At 41.6% G+C, this 22,277-nt stretch overlaps 1 protein-coding gene across 2 annotated transcripts in view; it reads right to left on the reverse strand.

Annotated features, from left to right (window-relative positions):
• Positions 1–17,280, reverse strand: part of LOC134226618 (uncharacterized) — a 31,457-nt gene extending 14,177 nt beyond the window's left edge. The window contains exons 1-2 of one of the 2 annotated variants that reach the window (XM_062707505.1): positions 16,540–17,280; positions 491–535 (exon numbers count right to left, since the gene is read on the reverse strand). In XM_062707505.1, the coding sequence (XP_062563489.1) occupies positions 491–535; positions 16,540–16,550 (56 nt within the window). In that variant the 5' untranslated portion in view covers positions 16,551–17,280. The remainder of the gene's footprint in view (positions 1–490; positions 536–16,539) is intronic. The other variant, XM_062707506.1, reaches the window with a different exon arrangement.
• Positions 17,281–22,277: the final 4,997 nt, after the last annotated feature.

Here is a 22,277-nt window from a genome sequence, read left to right on the forward strand (position 1 = left end):
TCCGCAAGAGTGTCTGATAGAGTTCGCCGCCGTACCAAAGTGACTACCTTCAAAACGCTTAACAGACCGGTATTTCGCTACGGACACGAGACTTGGACGATGCTCGTGGAAGACCAACGCGGAGTTTTCGAAAGGAAAGTGTGTACTTTATATGGTCCATATTTTAAATTCTCGAAAGATCGTATTATGAAATAAATCACCAACCCGTACACAGAATAAAAGGTTGAGATCCAAATACATGTTTACTGATGTTAAAAATTTGATCACCATGGGATTTCAGCCATAGTTTGCTTTAAAACAAAAAAAATAATTTTCGATATTCAAATGTGGTAAAACATGCCTCCCTCATAATTTGGAACGCGCAATAAGATCCAGTTGATGGAGTATTAAAATTGTTACGATTTAGTTCAAATGAGACACCAGTTTGTGTTACCACCACCACCTCCTCAACTTTCATATTTTTGTGGTGAAGAGTTCGATAAGTACTTACTGTTTTGTTGCATCCGAGAGGCAGCACGCCGGTTGTAGCTGGATACTATAAACAAACGTTGATTTTAAGAGTCATACAAATATTAATACAAAAGCAAAGTATATTCAATTATTAGAGGGGCCGCCAGATCATTTCTCTTTCCCTCTGACCCGTATTGCTACTCGTCAATGGAACTTCTTTATTTATGATTAATTATTTTTTGAGCGTCTTGGAGAAAGTTTACACAATTATATGGTTTTACAATTCTTCGATTTATTTCCATTATTTTAAATTTGTTTGTAATGTTGTCAGGTAAATCCGTTTCCTTGATGTTTGTTTAGTAACATTTAATTATTTTAGTTTGTAAATTTCTAAGCTTTCGGCTACGTCAAATTTAATCGATTTTGGATTTGTCTGAGAGTTGATATGTTACCTTTAGTAATCTTTGATTTTTGAATACGTACAATACGAATGACTTGAGAAACCGCGTATGCATTACGATGAATGAATCTGAGAACTGCCAAAGCCTTGGCAGTAATAATAGAAATACGCTCACTGAAGCGCAGTCTAGGATCCGTTACGACTCCCAAGTTGGTACCATCCAGCGATGGGATAGGCGAAGGTAATTGAAGATAAGCCTCGGCATAAAGTGATCATATTGTACTGCTTGAAGTTGATGCCCATCCCATTTTCATCGCACCAACGCATAAGTTCATCAATGTCCGTCTGCACAGCAACGCAGGCTAATATCACTCAGAAGATTTTGAGATCGTCAGCAAACAGTAGTTTTGCAGACTAGAGAGTCCAACGCGGGAACGTATTGTCCTTTATCGATTGATTGAAAACCAATAGTATCGGAGTTGCTGAAGATTCTGAGGAAGATTCAGCAGTCAGCACAGATGTTCAGAAGATAGGGCTACTGTTCAGCAACTTGAGATTTGAAACGATAAATAAAACCTTTTTCAGTATCTTTGGTTGCTTTTGTGACTTCTGCCAAATGTTCTTTGAACCTCGTGTTGCCGTCTGCTGTTTGTCTGTCCTATGTAGATTTTATCACAGTGGGGGACTTCCAGATTTTCCCAAGGGAGACGTCAATAGGGTTTTGTATTCTTCCAAATAATGAAGGTTTTGTTATAACAAAACACTGAAGAAGTTTTCAAGTAGAAATCGAAATACGTATCTGTTGATACAAAATGAATATAGCGGAAGTAATTGGAATAGTGAAATATTTTAACCTTGTAACATTTTCCCCTAAGACGCTCAATATTAATTAATCAACTCCCAAATAATGTTTTTGTTTCTGCTACTGAAAACTAATTCGATACCAAATTGTCTTACCCCTGTCATTCTATTCCATTTAATTCCACCACTTTGTAATCTTACAGATACGTATGTCAACCTCAACTGTAAGACCGTTTTCAATGTCTCGTACTTGACTCGACTTAGTGGAAGATGAAGGCATGAAAGCAAGAGCTTAATAATTTTTTAGTTTAGACCAAGATGAATATACCGCCAGGTGTTCCAATCTGCCAAATGCACGAGCCAGCGAGTTTGTTTACGTTTTGCACTGAAAATGAATTTTTCACCACCGCGTTCTTCTCTTCGATTTTTTTTTTAATAAAGAATAAAAAAAATGAATTTGGCAAATTGGAACACCTAGTAGTGTATTGCCAAATGGCGTCAGACGGTGGTACCGAGATCGACATAGATGCACGGATCAAGAAAGCAAGGGCTGCCTTTGCGAGTTTAAGAAATATCTGGAAAAACAGACAGATAAGTGGACGCACCAAAATACAAATTTTCAACTCTTACGTGAAATCTGTGCGCTAGTGAAACATGGTGTGTATCAGTGGGCTGGGTCGGCCACACTCTACGTAGTGGCGGAAACGAAATCTGTGAACAAGCATTAGACTGGAACCCAGCGGGACATCGCAGCAGAGGCGAAGTCTCAATAAAGAAATAAAAGAAACCGAAATCTAACCTGGCAACAGGTTAAATTGATAGCTGGACATCGCTCAGGATGGAGATCTTTCAAGTCAGCTCTTTGCACCACCGGTGGTGTACAGGACCCATGAGTAAGTAAAAAAGTAGTGTATTCATCTTGGTTTAGACCGTAATGGACTGGTTATATGTATTTTGTTTTTTATAAATGGCAAACATTTTTCAAAAAGTTTTTACCTATCATAGGAAAAGTTTACGTGGAAATAGATCATGAAAATAGGGGGGTCCCGTAGCGTAGTTGGCTACACGTTCGCCTTATAAGCGGATGGTCATTCCCAGCCCCTCCACCAAGCCCTTGTCAGTCGCCTGAGGTGCAGCCCAAACGGTGGCGTTTTGGGGTGCGCGTCTTACCGACACGGCTGCCCGATGACGACTGACAAATTGTTCTTCTCGGAGGCATTCCTCCAACGTACCCGGATAAACGGCAACCGAACAATGCAACGAGCAATTGGATACACGATACGGACAAAAGGGACACAATGGACTCACGATGAGATGGACCCGGCAATGATAACAACAACGAATGTCTAAAAATAGATTCTGTGTGGATTCTGTACAGCAGAATACCACAGTAGATCACGGCACAGTAGCGGTTAAGAAACACAGAGTGCCTACCAAATAAAGAAATGAATAATAAAAAAAAAGATCATGAAAATAATATAATGTTCAAGTTTTAATAAACCTCTAAAACCATGAGCGATAAATTGCTAATCAGCAATATTTTGATCATTGGTCTAACAATTCTAACGTACTGAAGGCTCTCTAATCCTTTCTTCCATTTATTTATGATAGCTTATGTTAAACAATTTTGTATTCGGTTATACAATTTGTGACATGTGATCGAAGTATATGACGGTATAGCTATCTTGTTTTCGAAATTTTACTAAAAAAATGTTGACGATTTTCACACTTACCGATCCGTACCCATCGACAGGTGCTAATTTAATTGTTGCGGTTTAGGGAAACATAAAAGGCATGGTGCATGTCAATTGTTTACGCAGAAATTTAGCACGTCCTGGGGTTTTCGCCGGAAAGAACGCTCCGAATCTAACAACCATTATTGTCGGAGATCCGGACGTGTGCTAGAAATATGCCCGGCCACATTGTTTATCGTGTATCGCCATGCAATACGTGAATGAAATATTTGTGTTTATGTATTAATTGAACAACCAGGCAACTGGTGGCACGCGTCGAGTTCAACCTAAACGTCCTTAAAGTTTCACATGCCGCAAAATAATGCAACGCATCGCAGCATGGATCTGTATGTAACGTACAATTGTGCAGTTCATTCGTAATCGTCCAGCAGTTCGACGGGGTATCGATCGAACTGCGACGGGTTGGTAAATAATGCTGGTTACATCGACTCGGTTTATTGTGGGACACGTTTGTTTACTACGTTTTAGTGGTTTTGTCCAAGTTTAATCCCTCGTTGTGGGTGGTTATATGTTTATCTTGGGGTTATGTATCTATTTTTAAACTCGAGCTGTTAACATTGGCTTTAATTTCTTCCTTTTGAACTATCCTTCATATTCCGTTATCTTGTTTAATGATAGGGTAGGAGAATTAATGATCGGTTGTCGGCACCCTTTTGTTCTTGGTTCATAACTTTCGCCCAATTGCACAAAGTGGTGATATTTGCATACCAATAAAAGCCTATCTTGCGGAATTACATCCCGCACTGGGACATTACCGCCTTGCTGTTTTGTGTTCATTAAACACTTCCACAGTTATTAACAACGAGGTTTCTAAGCCAAGTTGTCATTTTTGCATTCGTATATTATGAGGCTATCACGATGATACTTTTATGTCCAGTGATTTTGAGATAATTTCCAACCCAAAAAATGTCTAGACCGAACTGGGAATCGAACCCTGCCACTTTCAGCATGTTGTTTCCACATAACATATATGCATCATTGCTTTGAAATGTGGTCCATCTTCGATTTTAGAACACTAGCGAACCTACTGGTGGAAGTCAAGCTTTACTGAACAACGAGCATGAGACAGAACAGCAGCGCATGCTTTGCTGTCGTTTTCTTTCACCTTGGGTATACGGGCCTTCCCGTTCGTCGGTTGTTAGTACTGTTGATACACAGTGAGTTGATTTTGAAAACGGTAATTTGTTCTATGTTGTCTATCTGTTTTGTGTTGTTTCTTTGTAGCCGCGCATCTTACTAAGGAAGGCCCCAGGTTGAACATCTCTAATTTTCCATGTAAACTTCGGTCTTGGATTTTAAAGGCACGTCCCATTTTTTTTCCAAAAATTCTTTCACCAGGGGTCACTAGAGTCCCTAAACATTGGTTAATTTTTGGTTTCATTTTGGAGCGAGAAAATTCTTGATAATTCGATACACAATTCAATTCAAATTTTTGGAATAAAAGGGTTGTGACCGAGATTGTACACTACCCTACCAGTTGTTTCTCTGGCCATTGACGGAGCTTACATAAAGTTTATCCTTGAACATGCAGTTACGGCAAATGAACGGGAACGATTGAGATATGAAAAGACCAGTGCATCACTGAATGATGATTCGCGAATCGGTGCGGCTATTTTTAGGATCTGATCCGGTTGAAATCGGATTGACGTGTACACAAATAATTTCTGCTGTTATATTATTGACCATTTGCCTTTCGTTCTATAGGTTTCAGGTATCTCCGATTTTTTAAAGACGGTACAAAAACATAATGGCTCTTGGTTAGAAATACTGACTCAGCAGATTTTTAATATGCAAATTACTGCTAATTATCGGAACGTGATTGTTAAACCAAAAAATTTCTTACATCTCTCCACCAGTCTTGCTGCCAGCCAGCGAATTGGAATAAAATCGGACCATACCGCTAATAAAAACTTAATATGATAACCGTGATACAGTGGATGTTTGGTTTTGATTATTAGCGTACATTTAACATCAAGTCTGGTAGTACCAACGTTAGCAAGTTGTCACGAATCCCGAGAATGGCACAATTTTTTACACGGAATGGCTTTAATTTGGATTGCATAATAATTTAATTTTGACTTATTTGTTATTTGTGATAATCATCAGAAAACCAAACATCAGATTCAGACATTTATTAGAAAACTTCTTGTCTGCAAGCCTCGTGCTTCCTCAGATTTCCCCAGACTCTGCGACACCCTCATAAGGGACCGTACACTTATGACGTAAGAGATTTCTCTGGATTTTTCGTTCAAAATGGAAAAAAAACTCTTGCACAGCCTGCCTGCTTAAGTGGCTGCTAAAAAGTGTATAAATCTAGCATAATGTAACTAAAATATGCTTGATACACTTTTTTAAAGAAGCAGTGATAAATATTTTTTCTACAAAACGATGACGTGACCCAGAAGAGGTTACTAGACTCGTCCCACTATAGGGCGGCCTCATACAAAGTGATGGCCGAAAATATTTTTTGGTTTTTCCGCATTTTTTATAGTATTCTAGTAAGTTTAGCATAAAAATAGTCATATTTATGTATTTTCATCGCATCCGGAAGGTGTATCTAGTATTTAATGAGCTACAATAAACAATAAACTTGAACGTTTGTTTTCAATTTTAGGGGCAGTTCAAATGCAAATCAAAACTAGAATAAGGTTGCTGTGCATAAGTTTATATAGGAGAAATTGAGGTGGAAGTCTCCCCCTCCTAACCAAGATCTGACAACCTTCACCACCATTTTTGCCTTTCTCGTACACAAAGGTGTAATGAAAAGGCTATATATTCACTTTCCTAGACGATTTTGTAATAGAAGGTCCGGAGACCCATAGTCTTATATACAAATCGACTCAGCTCGACAAATTGAGCTGATATCTGTCTGTGTGTATGTGTGTGCATGTTTGTATATATGTGCGCAACACAAAACTTACTCAACTTTTAGGCACTTATCTTGATCCGATTTGTTTGCAATAAGTTGCATTTGACGGGGAATCCAGTCCCATTGTTTCCTATTAAAAATTGACCTGATAGGGCTATGGGATTAAAAGTTATGGCCAAAATACGATTTATATACAAAAAAAACACACTAAGAAATTGTCACTATTTTTTTTAGTATATCTAATGCACGAGAAAGGCACAAACACCGCTAGATGGATCAATCAGGGTTTTTAAATATGTTGTATAAGAGTATTGTTTTATCAATCAGGTATTTTGGTAAAGAAATCTCGCTTAACTTTTCATAAGGACCTAAGTAACATTTTTTTCATGAATTAATTTGAATAGCGCAATCAACAGAAAAACATGAAAGCTGTTGATTGCAGTAACCAAATTAATTCATGAGAAAAATGTTACTTAGGTCCTTTTGAAAAGTTAAGCGAGAAATATTTGTCTACCAAACCCCATCCCTCCCCCACACAAACTTATCTGCCCCACTCCTGGAAATATTTTTTCTGTACAAATAAATCATTCAAACTAGTCGAAAGCAAGGACGTCAACGATCATTCAGTAATTTGCGTTCGATCATTTAGTAGTTTGTCAATAACACATTTCAGAAGCTGAATTTCAAAATATATTGTATGGTGGACTTCTAGTGCGAAGGATTTTCTACAACTTTGCCTAATGGTTCGTTATGAGAATTCAACTAATAACGGAGTTAGAGCGCTAGTTGCAGTAACTTAAACTAAATTATTGGGATTTTGTTATCATTTAGTCTAAGTTACTGAAACTTTAGCTATAACTCCGTTACTAGTGGAATTCAAACAACAAACCATTAGGCAGACTTGTATAAAAACCTTTGCACTAGAAGTCCACCATACAACATATTTTGAAATTCAGCTTCTGGAATGTGTTATTGACAAACTACTAAATGATCGAACGCAAATTACTGAATGATCGTTAACATCCTTGGTCGAAAGTATTATTCTTTAAATTTTTTTCATTATTTTTACTGAAGGCATATCAACATCTTTAACTGACGAGCTTGGTGGTCTAGTGGCTACCGCTTCTGCTTTATAAGCAGGAGGTCGTGGGTTAAATTCCAGGCTCGTCCATTTCCTACTTTGTATTTCTATCTTAGTTCTTTCTGTGTTTCACGTTCTCTACCAAAACGATTCCTACTGTTATAGCCTTCCACACAATCTTAAAACCTCCCGTGGCACCTATGAGAGGTCGTAGAGTTCTCTGCATCTTTCTTAAGTAGGTGTCCAACTAACCATCCTTCCCCTTCCTCAGCATTCGCAAGGACGTGGCCAGGACAGATCTCGACTATTGGAAAGTGCCTTGCTTCCATCTAAGAGGTAGTGATTAGTCCCAAATCATTATCTGTGGTAACGGATGAAAGTGAAGCTACTCTCGTACAATAGTGTTGGCTTGTACCACCTACGAATTTGTGCGAAATGCTTAATGCTAATGCTAATGAAGACATATCAACATCTTTAACTAAGTTGATGATTTGACTCCATTTGCAAGGATAAATATACTACAAAATAAAATATAATTTTTCATTGATGAATTGTCTTATTAATTTTGATTTATTAATTTTCTCATAAAACTGAATCAAATTCACAAGAAATTCTACTCATTTTCTTCATTTTCATCAAGAGCAAAATCATCATCCAGTTGCTCAACATCATCCATCAATTCGTCTAGTGCATTGCCTTCAGTGTTTTAATTTTCAGAGCTGTCAAGAGCTTAGAAAACTAAATACTTCTATCAATAAGTTCATCAAAATGTTTTTGTGGACGTCCTCGGCTAGTTGACTTTGAAAGTGTTTCTGCGATGCACTCTGCAAATTCCAAATGACGTCGAGCGAATCCTTATTGTATCTCTCAAAGCACTCTTGTTTGCGTTGAGCCTTTTGTAAAAAGCCCGTGGTAGGCCCGACTTCCACAAATGATGCGCCTTCATATTTCACGACTAACATTGTTATCAGACGTCAGCAAGGTTTCGAGGTAGACCACCTCGAAGGTATCCCTGTAACACTGCTTTCCAGGCTTTCCAGTCCAACTTTTGTTGCTTCGCGTTTTCAGACGGGTATACAGTTCTGCCACCTTTGCAAATGTTCGGTCGACAATGTCCAAGTCATCCGCGAAACAAATAAATTGACTGGATCTGTTGAAAATCGTACCCCGGCTGTTACACTCGGCTCTCCGCATGACACCTTCTAGCGCAATGTTGAACAACAGGCACGAAAGCCCATCACCTTGTCTTAGTCCCCGGCGTGATTCGAACTAACTGGAGTGTTCGCCCGAAATCTTTACACAGTTTTGCACACCATCCACCGTTGTTTCTTTGATCAGTCTGGTGAGCTTCCCAGGGAAGCTGTACTCGTCCATAATTTTCCATAGCTCTACGCGGTCTATACTGTTGTATGCCGCCTTGAAATCAATGAACAGATGGTGCATTGGGACAGGCTTGATAACTTCCCACGCACTCATTCACTAATGGTGACAGACGCCAGAAGATTATCTGGGATATCACTTTGTAGGCGGCATTAAGGATGGTGATCGCTGGAAAGTTCTCACACTCCAGCTTGTCGCCTTTCTTGTAGATGGGGCATATAACCCCTTCCTTCCACTCCACCGGTAGCTGTTCAGTTTCCCAGATTTTGTCCCAGATTTTTGACTCCTCCAGAATCTGCACTCTTCGTCGAACCAATCGTTCCGTCGACTTCGTCCCATATACCCGACGTTGTTCTCCGCTGCTTTGACTGTACTCCAGCAGTGCTCAAGAGGGGCCCCATGGAGCTCACCCTCTTTCGGCAACGCTGCCTCGAGATGCTGCGCGTATGCAGTGGCGACATCAGATTGCTTCAATCGCTCTTGGTCGTACCACGGCGGTCGTCGGTACCGAACATTGTTGATGATGGATAGTTTTGGACGCACTTTAACCATCACCAGATAGTGGTCAGAGTCGATGTTAGCGCCACAATATGTCCTGACGTCGATAATGTCGGAGAAGTGCCGTCCATCAATCAGGACGTGATCGATTTGTGATTCTGTCTCCAGGTGTACCGATACGGAAGGCTGTGTTGGAAGTAGGTGCCATATTCTTGGAGGCGGCGAAATCAATTAGTCGTAGGCCGTTTTCGTTCGTCAGCCAGTGAGCACTGAACTTCCCAATAGTCGGTCTAAACTCCTCCTCTTGGCCAACCTGAGCGTTCAAATCTCCTATGATGATTTTGACGTCGTGGCTTGGGCAGCTGTCGTACTCATGTTCCCGCTGCGCGTAGAATGCGTCTTTATCATACGCTCCCAGGACGCACTCATGCCGCAAGCTCTGATGAAGCCCCTACTCCTCCCAACTCAGTCGTGCCATTCCTGCCAGCGACCAGCAGACGTCTCGGTCCTGTGCTTGGGTCAGGAAATGGGGTCTTCCGAACTCCTTATGTCGGCAAGTACTCTCAGCTAATGAATTTTTCTCTGCCTGATAGTTTTCCGATTTGCAGTGCTTCATCCGCTCCTCGCCACGTGCAGTCCGACATATCCATCTACTATCAGAACGTTGGAGGAATTACCGACCTTGTTGTTCTGTTCTAGATCAGAACTACGACGTCATAGTGTTTACTGAAACCGGGCTTGATTCTCGAACTATTTCGAGCTACGTTTTTGGAGCCGGCTACGAAGTTTTTCGCTGCGATCGCAACACGGCGAATAGCGGAAAACTACCGGAGGTGGTGTACTTGTTGCAGTTAACTCCAGCTTGAAAGCAAAAATGGTCGAGGACGATTCTTGGAACATCGTTGAGCAAGTATGGGTTGTTATTCAGCTTGGTGACAGGCAACTATTCTTCTGGGCTGTGTAAATCCCTCCGGATCGGACTCGCGACTTGGATCTCATTGACACACACTGCCGATCTCTTTGTGCTTCATATATGGCCGCGCCTTGTGATGAGGTTGTGATTTTGGGCGATTTCAACCTTAAGAGCATTGCATGGGCTCCTATTCACAGCGGCTTCTTCCGTCCGGATCTTGAAAGCTTTACGTTCCACGCAGGTGCCGTTAAACTTCTGGATAACTACACTGCCGCTAACCGCAAGTCAGACTTATCTGTATATGGGCGCCATATCCAGATAAGTCTGACTTGCGGTTAGCGGCAGTACAGTATCGCAACGTTATCTCAAATCAATGTCGAGGTTAACGAGAATAATGGCTCTCTGGGACCTCTGCTTCGTGAGTGGTCGTACTACGGCACCTTCCATCTGTTTGGCTCCTGCACCCTTAGTTAAGGATGTTGCTCATCACCGCCCTCTAGTGATTGCCGTCGAAGATAATGTTATGCGTGATTTCGGCTGGGGGGTTAGCCGTGGTGTCGTACGATTTCTATAAGACGGACCATCGCAGTATTACTGAAGTGCTATCAAATATGGATTAGGAACACATTCTCGATCCAGTAGACATTATTTCTGCTGCAGAAACTTTTTTTCACATCATGGTGTACATCATCGACAGGCATGTCCCAAAAAAGTCCGTTCGATCTGACTCTCGGATCTCATGGATGACGAATGCTCTCCGGTCGCTGGAAAGGTGCAAGAAAGTTGCACTCAGAAGTTACACGAAACACCGTACGTTGCCACTCAAATTCCACTATGTCAGACTCAACAACGAGTATAAGCGGATCAGTCGTTATAATTTCCTATGCTACCAAAGAGGGATACAGCGACGACTAAGATCTCACACAAAGTCTTTTTGGAGCTACGTAAATGAACAGCGCAAAGAGACTGGATTTCCATCGTTCATGGTATTCAATAGTGAATCTGCAAGCACCCAACAAGGTAGATGCAACCTGTTCTCAGCTAAATTTGCCAGTGTGTTTGAAGACGAACAACTACCTGTTGATGTCGTTACCACCGCTGCCAGAAACGTCCCATTAGCGAATCAACCGCTCGATGATATCGAGGTGAATGTCGAAGCCATCTCAAGAGTGATGTCTAAGCTTAAGACATCATCTATGCCTGGTCCTGATGGTGTTCCATCGATGGTTCTCAAAAAGAATATTACCTGTCTGCTTGAACCCCTTCTCCTGTTATTCCAACGCTCTCTATCCAGTGGAACATTCCCATCTTGCTGGAAGACTGCAGATATGTTTCCGTTCTACAAAAAGGGGAGCTAGCGTGATGTGAACAATTACCGGGGTATCACATCGCTTAGTGCAAAAGGGAAGTTTTTTGAACTGGTTGTCATGGACCCGCTGAATGCCCACTGCAAACAATATATTTGCGCTGACCAACATGGTTTTACAGCTGGCCGTTCAACAACCACTAACTTGTTCCCAGCAACACAAAATCGCATATGCTAGCGAATAAGTGTACAAGGCGGAAGCGATATAGGCGCATTCCTCCATTTGACTGCTTGCAAAATGCACGTATATGGCCTCCACTTTGTATACTTATTCGCTATGATATACGATCTTGTGTTTGCTGGCTTGTGCCTAACGTCGTACGTCACGGATAGCACGCACTGAAACGGACGTGATTTACACGGATCTTTCTGCACCATTCGATAAGCTGAACTATAAAATTGCAATCGCCAAGCTTGACAGACTTGGAGCGGTGGAAATCTCCTCGATTATATCTGACCGGACGCGAGCTGGTGGTTGCTTTAGGCGATTGTTGCTCAGATAGTTTCCGCGCTTCGCATCTGCTCAATAGCCGATTGCCCATCACTCCAAAACCAGATCACTGTGTTTGACTGGTGTACTCTGAACCGACTTGTGTTCAATCCGGCGAAATGTTCGGTAATTACTTTTTCACGAAAGAAGGAACCGATCCGGTTTAGTTACTCTCTTCTCGACACGACCATCAACCGAGTGCATTGGGTGAAAGATTTGGGAATTCTTCTGGATTCGCAACTTACATTTACCCAACACATATCCTTTGTCGTCGATAAAGCGGCCAGAACGCTTGGCTTTGTGTTCAGGGTGGCGAAGAATTTCACCGACGTACATTGCTTGAAGGCACTCTACTGCTCTCTCGTCTGGTCGACGTTGGAATACTGCTCGGCGGTCTGGTGTCCTCACTACAGCAACGGCGCGGAGCGCATCGAATCAATACAACGCCGCTTTGTTCGTTTTGCATTGCGCAAACTATCATGGAGAGATCCATTTCGCCTCCCTGGTTACGAGGATCGCTACCAGCTGATCGACCTTCTTGCGTTGCGTATCCGTAGGGACTTAAGCAGAGCACTGACCGTCGCTGATATTATGCAAGGAAGGATTGATTGTCAAGACATTCTGCTACAAATTAGCATTAACGTACAACATGTGACATTGCGTAATTTTACTGTTTTGTTAATTAGTTATTATTGTAGTGACCATACTAGTTTCAAATCATCATTAGAATTACGAACAATCTGTTGATGTACACCATAAATAAAACTAAATAAACAAATAAACAAATCATCATCAGTGCTTCAGGAGTGTGGGCTATGGACGTTGATTATGCTGAAGTTGAAGAACCGGCCTTTGATCCTCAACCTGCACATTCTCTCATTGATCGGCCACCACCCGATCACGCGATTGCATATCGCCCATCACTATGAAAGTACCTCTAAACGTTCGCACCATTGATCCCTTCCAACAAACCTCCTGCAGCGCTACGATGCCGAATCCACGGTCCTTGAGCACATCGGCGAGTATGCGTGTGCTCCCGATGAAGTTGAGAGATTTGCAGTTCCACGAACCGAGTTTCTAATCGCTAGTCCCTTTTCATCGCAGTGGTCTTCGCCGATGGTTCCGGTCCGTACTCTCTTGTTGATTGTTCCTTGCGTATATATTTTTAAAGGCTGGCTTGCAGAGCCTGACACCAAAGCTCCTAATTTTCCGGAGGACTATTCCTCCTTATTTCCGGTGGATCATGGTGCACAGTTTCACTTAGAGTCCCTCGCAGGTACTCGGACGATTATCATCCGCCCCTAACATGGAGAACAGACGCTGTTGTGAGCCGATCCTGACATGGAGAACAGACGCTCAGTAAGATTTGCCCCTCCGTATTCCCTGTCAGCATACGACCATAGTTTCCATTTGCCGTGCCGTCAGGGAGCGTACCGGAGAAATTTCTGTTTATATATTTATATGCTCTCTTGTAATGATTTTTTATCGATTCTGTCTTCTGCTTTTTTTTCTTACCGTTACCTGATTCCACCTTTCACTACGTATCACATATTTTCCTGGAGCACTACAAAACATTGACAACCAAAAAACCGAGGTTCCAATTTAAATCCGGCTACCGGCTACGTCATTGTCGTGACCCAGGCCTAGTAGGCTCGTCCGTTCGTCGCAGCAGATGTTTTATCGCTGAATTATTGAATAATTTGCGTAATGAGCCAACGTTACCGCCTAGTCTAACATTTCCTTTCGTTACCCTTTATGTAAAACTTTGGGACTAGTTTAAGTTTTTCTAATTTTAAATTTTTTTATCGATGTTACATATTACCACCCAACTGAGATAGGGGCAGTAGGGGCAATATGAGCCACCCTCATTTTGAGCTTATTGACAAGTTTTATCATGTAAAAGTTATATGATCTTTAAGAGGATGCTCCACATATGCATCAACGTGAAAACCGCATTAAAATTCAATTCAAACATGAAAATACACTTGAAAATGTAGATTTTCGCTGCATAGGCAAAATTATTATAAGATTTCAAGTTTATAAATAAGGTTTTGACACAAAACTGATCAAAATACAGGTCAAAAATATACCACAATCAAAAGATATATTAAAATTGAATATTGTGCACACATGTTTATATTGATACAAATCTGAATTTATCATAAAACTTTTTTTTTCTCAAAACCAATACGGGCCATACCTGCATAAAACAAGATATCTGGCCCTAAAATGCGAACAAGTTCAAATTTCAGTAGTCAAATACAAGAATATTATCATATATGTAAGATTCATTACGGAAAAATTACTACAGCGCATTACTGCGATAGAAACAGAAAAAAATACCAATTGAAATGTGGCTGTTCAAACGGTGAAGAGTGGCAAATCAGTTCAGTCCGCTGTAGTGCAGTTTTTTTATTTTATTTGGTATGGAATACTCACAACTGTTGTAGGAATATCATATTCTTATATTACTATACTTTTTTCGCCTAAAAAAAGGTTTTGGAAGGGTGGCCCATACTGCCCCAAATGGTGTCTCATATTGCCTCGTATAGTCGGGAACACAGATTGAAATCAATACATTCTCAAAAATGCATTCCAACAATTTCCAAACGCATTTTTCGTCATTCATCGACGTAATATGAAAGGTAAAATTCTCTAGTATAAGTCAACTACATTTGAACGGGTTTTTTTAGCTTTTCAGCGCTTTTTGGAACGATTTCCTTAGGTGGTCCATATTGCCCCGATCACCCCTATTTCTAAATTAGATTAAGATCCACCAACCCCTCCATATTTTAACCAATGGAAAAATTGCACCAAGTATTTCGAATCAATCCGAGCATTCGAGGTGAAGCTGCTAAAAATAGCTAAAAATGCAAAAGATTTTGCACTGAATCGCCATACTCTAACATTTAACTAATCCAATTTTTAGGCACAATCTGCGAATTATCGTTTCGTTGTCGAGGGGAAAAAATATTACCCACTCAATGTTCTTGCATCAGTCGCTACGAATGCACAAAACCCCAATTGCTCCACCCTTATTGGAAATTCTCGACTTTTGCTCAGGGGGTTTATACAGCGCATGCAAGATCACATAAATCTTATAGACGTATTCAAATTATGGCAGGTTTTTCCTACACCAAATGGCAAGGTTGGATTTATTCTTTATTCAACTCTTTAAATAGGGCTGTATTAAAATTGAGTAGCTGATTTAATTAATAATGATGTATTGCTGTTGAACCTGTTGGTTTATCCACAATATTCTTGTTTCATTTTCAATCATTACTTAATCAGATCAGTCGATACACATTTGATCTCAATAGCATTGTGTGCTGTCGTGTTTGCACATTATGAATGCACAGGCTGAACGATTCGCCACACAGCAGGACTGCTCGAATGCTAAATCTGTCGTTCAAACAACTCCTACGAAGCACGATCACATCAGGCAGATTTATCGCAATAGCATCTTGCAGATTTCAGGCACTACCGTTGAAAACAGCATTTACGTAACTTCCCAAAATGTCTTTGGTTGGCAATGAAAAACATTGTTTACTTCATTTAACATTTAACGTTTTGGTGTTGTTTTCTTGTAATCGAATTACACTCGATTCTTTTGTTACACTTGTAAAACAAGTTTTCAGTTTAAAATTCGAAAATTCGCGTAAAAAAAGTTTTATGATTCTTCGCCAAATTATGCAAAATAGAGAAACTTTGTATACATTTTGTAAGTGATTTTTTACACGGCCGTGTGAATAAAATCCGTGTAAACACTGAATCGGGTGTATTCAAATGAAGAGATGCGTTCATTTAATTTTGTTTTTTGATGGTTAAACCTAAATAGAGTCGGTCATATGTTTCTTAAAATTATCACATTGAGTGGTCGTCGTTGCTAAGACAACAATCTCATGACCTGCGTTATGTAAGCAGTGTACTTGATTTCTGCAAGTGTGAATTATAGAAAATGGATTTTCGGTTTCAATGCTGCTGCCTGAGTCATGATAACCTAGCACAAAAATAAATAATAGAATCATCAGGTAAAAGGAAAAAAGTGCTTCTTTTACTTTAACTTTGCTTGCATTAGAAACTTGCGTGTTTGTACATAATTTCTATACTGGCCTTTTCATGAACATGTTTATGATGTTACAAGGAAGCCAACAAATACATATTTCGAACCCATTACGTCCTACTATTTATGTTTTCTGGATTGCTTATTCCACTATAATAATGCTCAGAAGGCTAATTCAAGCTTCCGAGCTGACAATTGGTCGTAAAACCTTTACTGCATGCTCATTTTTAATTTTCGACAGCGTGATCTATTAGACCCGAATACAAGATTAATATTCCGTGCAACATGTCGCACACACATTCGAGTAATTAAATTATACATTGCGTCCAAAGATATCGTCCATGCCTTTCCTCGTTTCCCTCACATGTCTAATCCTTAACAGTTTCTCAACACGTAAATTGCACTTCTAAATAGGCCGAACTTCCGGCCTACCCACTCCACAGTTGACCTTGGTGGATTCCTCCGGGTACTTACTTGGCTTCCATATTGATGACTAGTAAAGTTCCTCACGCATTCACCTGGTGTTGCGTTCTGTCTCGAATTTGGTAAATGCTGTTTAGCAGATCAACAAGTCCCTGGTTAAAAGTATTGCCGTTAGCTTCGAAGAAAACAGGCTGCTCCAGTTGTCTATCCCACTTTGGGTGTTCGAATAATACTGATGCTTGGAATCGTTTCAATTGAATCCTCTCAAATCACAATCACGTATTTTTTCGCGCTATGTTTGCACAACAGTTTTCGTGTACACCCGAATTGAAATAATAAATTACTCTGAATTGCACGATTGAATTGAATTCACCGACACCATGTATGCTTAGGAAGTTGTCTTCACATCCAAAAGATTTTTGGGAGACTACCGCCCAACGTGATATATTTGCGTCAAGGCTGTCAATCTTCAACGCAAATATTAAAGGCCAAATTTCCACACCGAGAAGGATCCCCCTTAGGGGACATAGATCAGCTACTCCCTCGCCGTTTCTACGCATCCACGCATTTGTCCGATGATGATGATGATAACGATCCAATTGACCTCACACCACTGCTGCTACACTTTGTCCACTGTATGCACTAATATCGGATCTTCGAACGACAACGACGACGGACGACGGCAACGATTGGCGCCGATAGACATAAACGATCGCGAGAGAGGAAGCGTGTGATCTTGTTCCTCCGCGCAAACTTTGCTGAATGTTTGTTGTGCTGTTTAGCGCGATCGCTTTTGGACTTGATGCTTATACGTCGAGCCGCATCCATTGTCGATTTGCGCTATCGCTTCGGATGCGGATAACAGCAACAATCGCGGGATAACTTTTCGCGAATGAAATTTATGGATCGGTGTGCGACTGCTGATGATGTTTGACGTCAGATGCGGTTAGTGGATTATAAAACATAGTGAAAAGGGTTCATAATTAGCTAGCCGTTGATGAGCAAAGGTGGATGGGCCGAACCGTGGCGTGGACTCTCAGGTCTCAGCAGACTTGGCAAAACTATTATTAGACGACCTAAGAAAGAGGGGAGAGGCGGTTGTTTGAAAAGCGTGACAAATCTTTTTTCTATATATATATATATATATATATATATAAAAACGATAAAAACCATTCTAGGTATTTTTGTATGTTCGCTAACTACTTCGGAACCACTTGACCGATTTCAACCAAATTTGGTACACACAGAGTTAACCTCAGGTTTCGTTTGTATAGATTTCAAAAATGGAGATTGGGGGGCAATTGAATTCATAACTATTTGATATTTGTAGGATAGTTTGAACAAATTTAATTTTTTTTTCATATAAATGTTCATATAAACATAAATTGTCGTTGCGCCACCCCTAAATCGCCTCCAAATTGCCTGAAATTCTTCCAGGACTCTTAAATCATCAAAAAGAAGCTGATAGACATATGGGAGTTGGAATTTTTGAACATTTGTGAAATTTTTACTACCCTTCATCCATCCTCAGGGGAAGTTAACAAAGGGGGTGGGAGGGTCATTAGGAAAAGGAGGAGGGGTGGAGGGAGGGGTTTTGTTTAGAAAACGATCAATTTAGTGTAACTTTCAACTGCCAGGACCGATTTCAACCAAATTTCATACACATATTCACTATGAGGAAATGATTATATGGGAAGGTAATTGGAGAAAGAGGGAGGGTCTGGAGGGAGGGGTATTGTTCAGGAAACGAACATCTCAGCGTTACCGATTCCAACAAAATTTTGTACACACATTCTTTATCCTATAGAAAAAATAACAAAGGGGGTGGAATGGTCATTAGGAAAAGGGGGAGGGTATAGAAGGAGGGATTGTCTTTGAAAAACGAGCAATTCAGTGTAGCTCCCAACCCCCAGGACCGATTTCAATCTAATTATGGGAGGATTATTTGGGAGGGAGGAGTATAATTCAAAACACGGACAATTCAGTGTAACTTCAGAACCCATGGACCGATATCAACCAAATTTGGTACACACATTCTTCCATGAACAAATAACAAAGGACGTAGGAGGGTCATTGGGGAAAGGAGGAGGTTATGAGGGAAGGTTTTTTTCTTTAGAAAACCAACAATTCAGTGTAACTCCCAACCCTCTGAACTGATTTTTTCTTAGGACTTGGTACACACATTCTCTGTCCTAAGGAAAAGATACCAAAGAAGGTAGGAGAGTTATTAGGAAAAGGGGGAGGAGTGGAGGGAGGGGTTTTGTTTAGAAAACGATTCAGTGTAACTCGGTAACTCCCAACCCCCAGAACCAATTCCAACCAGATTTGGTACACATATTCTCTATTTTTGAAAGATGTTTATTGAAAATGTAGAAGGGCCATAGATATATAAAATACAGTCGTCTCTCCACATCTCGATATTGAAGGGACCATCGAGATAGGGAGAGATCGAGGAATGGAAGGAAAATTGATATGGGTACCAGATTCAAAAAAGGCTTGTTGCTATGAAAAACGTTTGTTGTCGTTTTCTGTTATTGATTGTTCAAAGATAGTCTAGTAGCCTAAAAATTTAAACATATCGACATAAGGAGAGTGAATCCTGATCAAAATATGATCAGAACACACCGACATAGAGAAATAGGGAGGTTATCGAGTTGTAGAAAGCCCAAATGTTTGTAGATTAAATGGACTGAGGAAACCATCGACATAGGGAGAAATAACGATATACAGAAGATCGAGATGTAGAGATTCGAATGTAGATCGATACATTGATACAATTAGATGCGCGGTAGATCTACCTTCGTGGGTTTCGTGGTACAGCATTGGACATTTTAATTGCATAATTTACTTTTCAGTTCCGAGCAAAGCCGGGTACATATAGCTAGTCATATATAAATTGCAAATGTTGAGCATGATTAAAGGAGGTAGTTCCAAAATCAATAATTTTGAAAATTATTTTGAGCTTTTAGTGGAGTGTCTTCACTTGTCATACGACGAGTTTGTACTAGAGTTGTTCGTGGATGACAGCCGTTGCATGGGGGTGGTTGCCAGGTTAGATTTCGGTCGACTTCTTTTATTTCTTTATTGAGGCTTCGCCGCCATGATCCTCTGGGTCTGCCTCTGCTGCGATGTCCCGCTGGGTTTCAGTCTAATGCTTGTTTACAGATTTCGCTTCCGCCCCTACGTAGAATGTGGCCGACCCAGCCCGACTTCCGATCCCGAATTTCTGTTGCTATCAGCCTCTGGTGACAACGACGATGGAGCTCGTTGTTTGAGATCCAGTTGTGAGGCCACCAGGCCCGAATTATATACCGCAGGCATCTGTTAATGAACATCTGCAGCCGTTGAGTGTTCTCCACTGATACACACCATGTTTCGTATAACAGCACATATTTCACGTTAGAGTTGAAAATTCGTATTTTTGTGCGTTCACTTATCTGCCTGTTTTTACAGATATTTCTTAAACTCGCAAAGGCAGCCCTTGCTTTCTTGATCCGTACGCCTATGTCGATCTTGGTACCGCCGTCTTACGCCATTTGGCTACCAAGATATTGGAAGCTTTCAACATTCTCCATTGGTTGTCCGGCTACTGTGAAACTGGAAGGAGTCACCGTGCTTACATCCAACGATTTGGTTTTGTTGAGGTTGATGACTAAACCTGCCGAAGAGGAGTGCTCGGCAAGGTTGTTGAGCTTACTCTGCATATCAGAGCGTCGTTGCGCGAGGAGTGCAACGTCATCAGCCAATTCGAAGTCGTTTAGGTGCTCCATGGTTATAGGCTGCCATAACAGCCCGCGAGGGGCCCTCCTTAGCCGTGCGGTAAGATGCGCGGCTACAAAGCAAGACCATGCTGAGGGTAGCTGGGTTCGATTCCCGGCGCCGGTCTAAACAATTTTTGGGCATAAAAGTATCATCGTGTTAGCCTCATGATATACGAATGCAAAAATGGTAACTTGGCTTAGAAACCTCGCAGTTAATAACTGTGGAAGTGCTTAATAAACACTAAGCTGCGAGGCGGCTCTGTCCCAGTGTGGGGACGTAATGCCAATAAGAAGAAGAAGAAGAACAGCCCGCGGTTTGGTTCACGGTCAATCGCATCTACCAGAATCTCGTCGATTACGATGAGGAACAGTAACGGTGATAGAATACATCCTTGCCTCACACCAGCTACGACCCGGATAGGGTCGGACAGGACCCCATTGTGCAGCACTCTACACGAAAAGGCCTCGTACTGTGCTTCGATGAGGCCGATGATTTTTTCAGGAACCCCCTTGCGTCTCAGGGCGCCCAACTGAGATTCGCGCGATTGAGACGGTCGAAAGCTTTTTCGTAGTCAATGAATACCAAATAAAGGGACTCTTGGAATTCGTTGACCTGCCCCAGAATGATGCGGAGCGTGACAATATGGTCCACGGTGTCCCAGATATTACGAAATAAACGATGCAGTAGTTGAGCGGATGTCATGGGGTCAGCTTTGAGCATCTCGGCTGATATGCGATCGACCCCTGGGGCTTTATTTGATTTCATGCTTTGGTTGGTTGTTTGAATCTCTAGCAGTGATGGAGCTTCGGTATTGACGCGTGTTATACGTCTGATCCTTGCCAGATCATGCCGAGGTGGTGATGGCCTGGCTGGCACTTGAAAAAGTTGTTCGAAGTGCTCGAACCAGCGTTTCAGCTGGTCAGTTGGGTCGGTCAATAACTGATCATTCGCGTCTTTCACAGGCATCGTTGCATTCATCTTCGCCCTACTTAAGCGTCGTGAGATATCGTAGAGGAGGCGAATGTTGCGGCTCTCTCTCCTTCGTCGGCCAGAGAGTCTGCCCACGCTCGCTTGTCCCGTCGACATGAGTGTTTTACTTCCTTTTCAAGAGCCACATATAGTTGACGGGCTAAGACTTTGGCTTCTCTGTTTTTTATTGCTCTATCGCAGCTTTGGCTTCTCTTCGCTCATTTATCTTCCTCCAGGTCTCATCGGTGATCCATTGTTTTCTCTGGGTGCGCAGTTCGCCCAGATTGTTCTCGCTGGTGGCGATGAAGGCATTCTTGATGGCGGTCCATTGGTCTTCCACGCTGCCACCTTCCGGAATATCTGATCATCAGACGCGATATCGTTACTACGTTCATTCCGTACATCAAGAAGGCTCCGTTTCCATTTTCTGCTGATGTAGATGTGGTCGATTTGATTTTCTGTAAAGCCGTCACGGGAGACCCACGAGACTTTGTGAACCGGTCGATGAGGGAAGAGCGATCCCCCGATCACCAAGTCGTTATTACCACAAAATTCTGCGAACAGCTCTCCGTTTTCGCTCATTTCTCCGAGACCATGGCGTCCCATAATGCGCTCATGGTTCGAGTTGAAGGATCCGATTGAATTGAAGTCGCCCAAACAGATCTTGATATCACTCTTCGGAATTCTATCTACGACGGCATTGAGTTGACTGTAGAAGTTCTCTTTGTTTTGCAGATCTTCAGCATCGGTTGGCGTATAACATTGGATTATAGTAAGGTTTCGGACCCGTGTTCTAAATCTGGCAACGATTATGCTTTCACTTATAGGTTCTCACTTCATAAGCGCAGAGTGTGCCTGAGCGCTTAGTAGGAAGCCAACTCCGCGATGCCGGGGAGCGTGTTCACCTCGTAAACCAGAGTATAGCAGAACTTGTCCCGACGGCGTTTTGTGTTCTCCAAAGTTTGGCCAACGGACTTCACTCAGTTCCAGGATCTCAAGCTTCATGCGGCGTGCCTCATTGGCAAGTTGTGCCAATTTACCCTGCTGGGCTAGGGTTA

This window comes from Armigeres subalbatus, chromosome 3, assembly GCF_024139115.2.
Source record: "Armigeres subalbatus isolate Guangzhou_Male chromosome 3, GZ_Asu_2, whole genome shotgun sequence".
Classification (NCBI taxonomy): Eukaryota; Metazoa; Arthropoda; class Insecta; order Diptera; family Culicidae; genus Armigeres; species Armigeres subalbatus.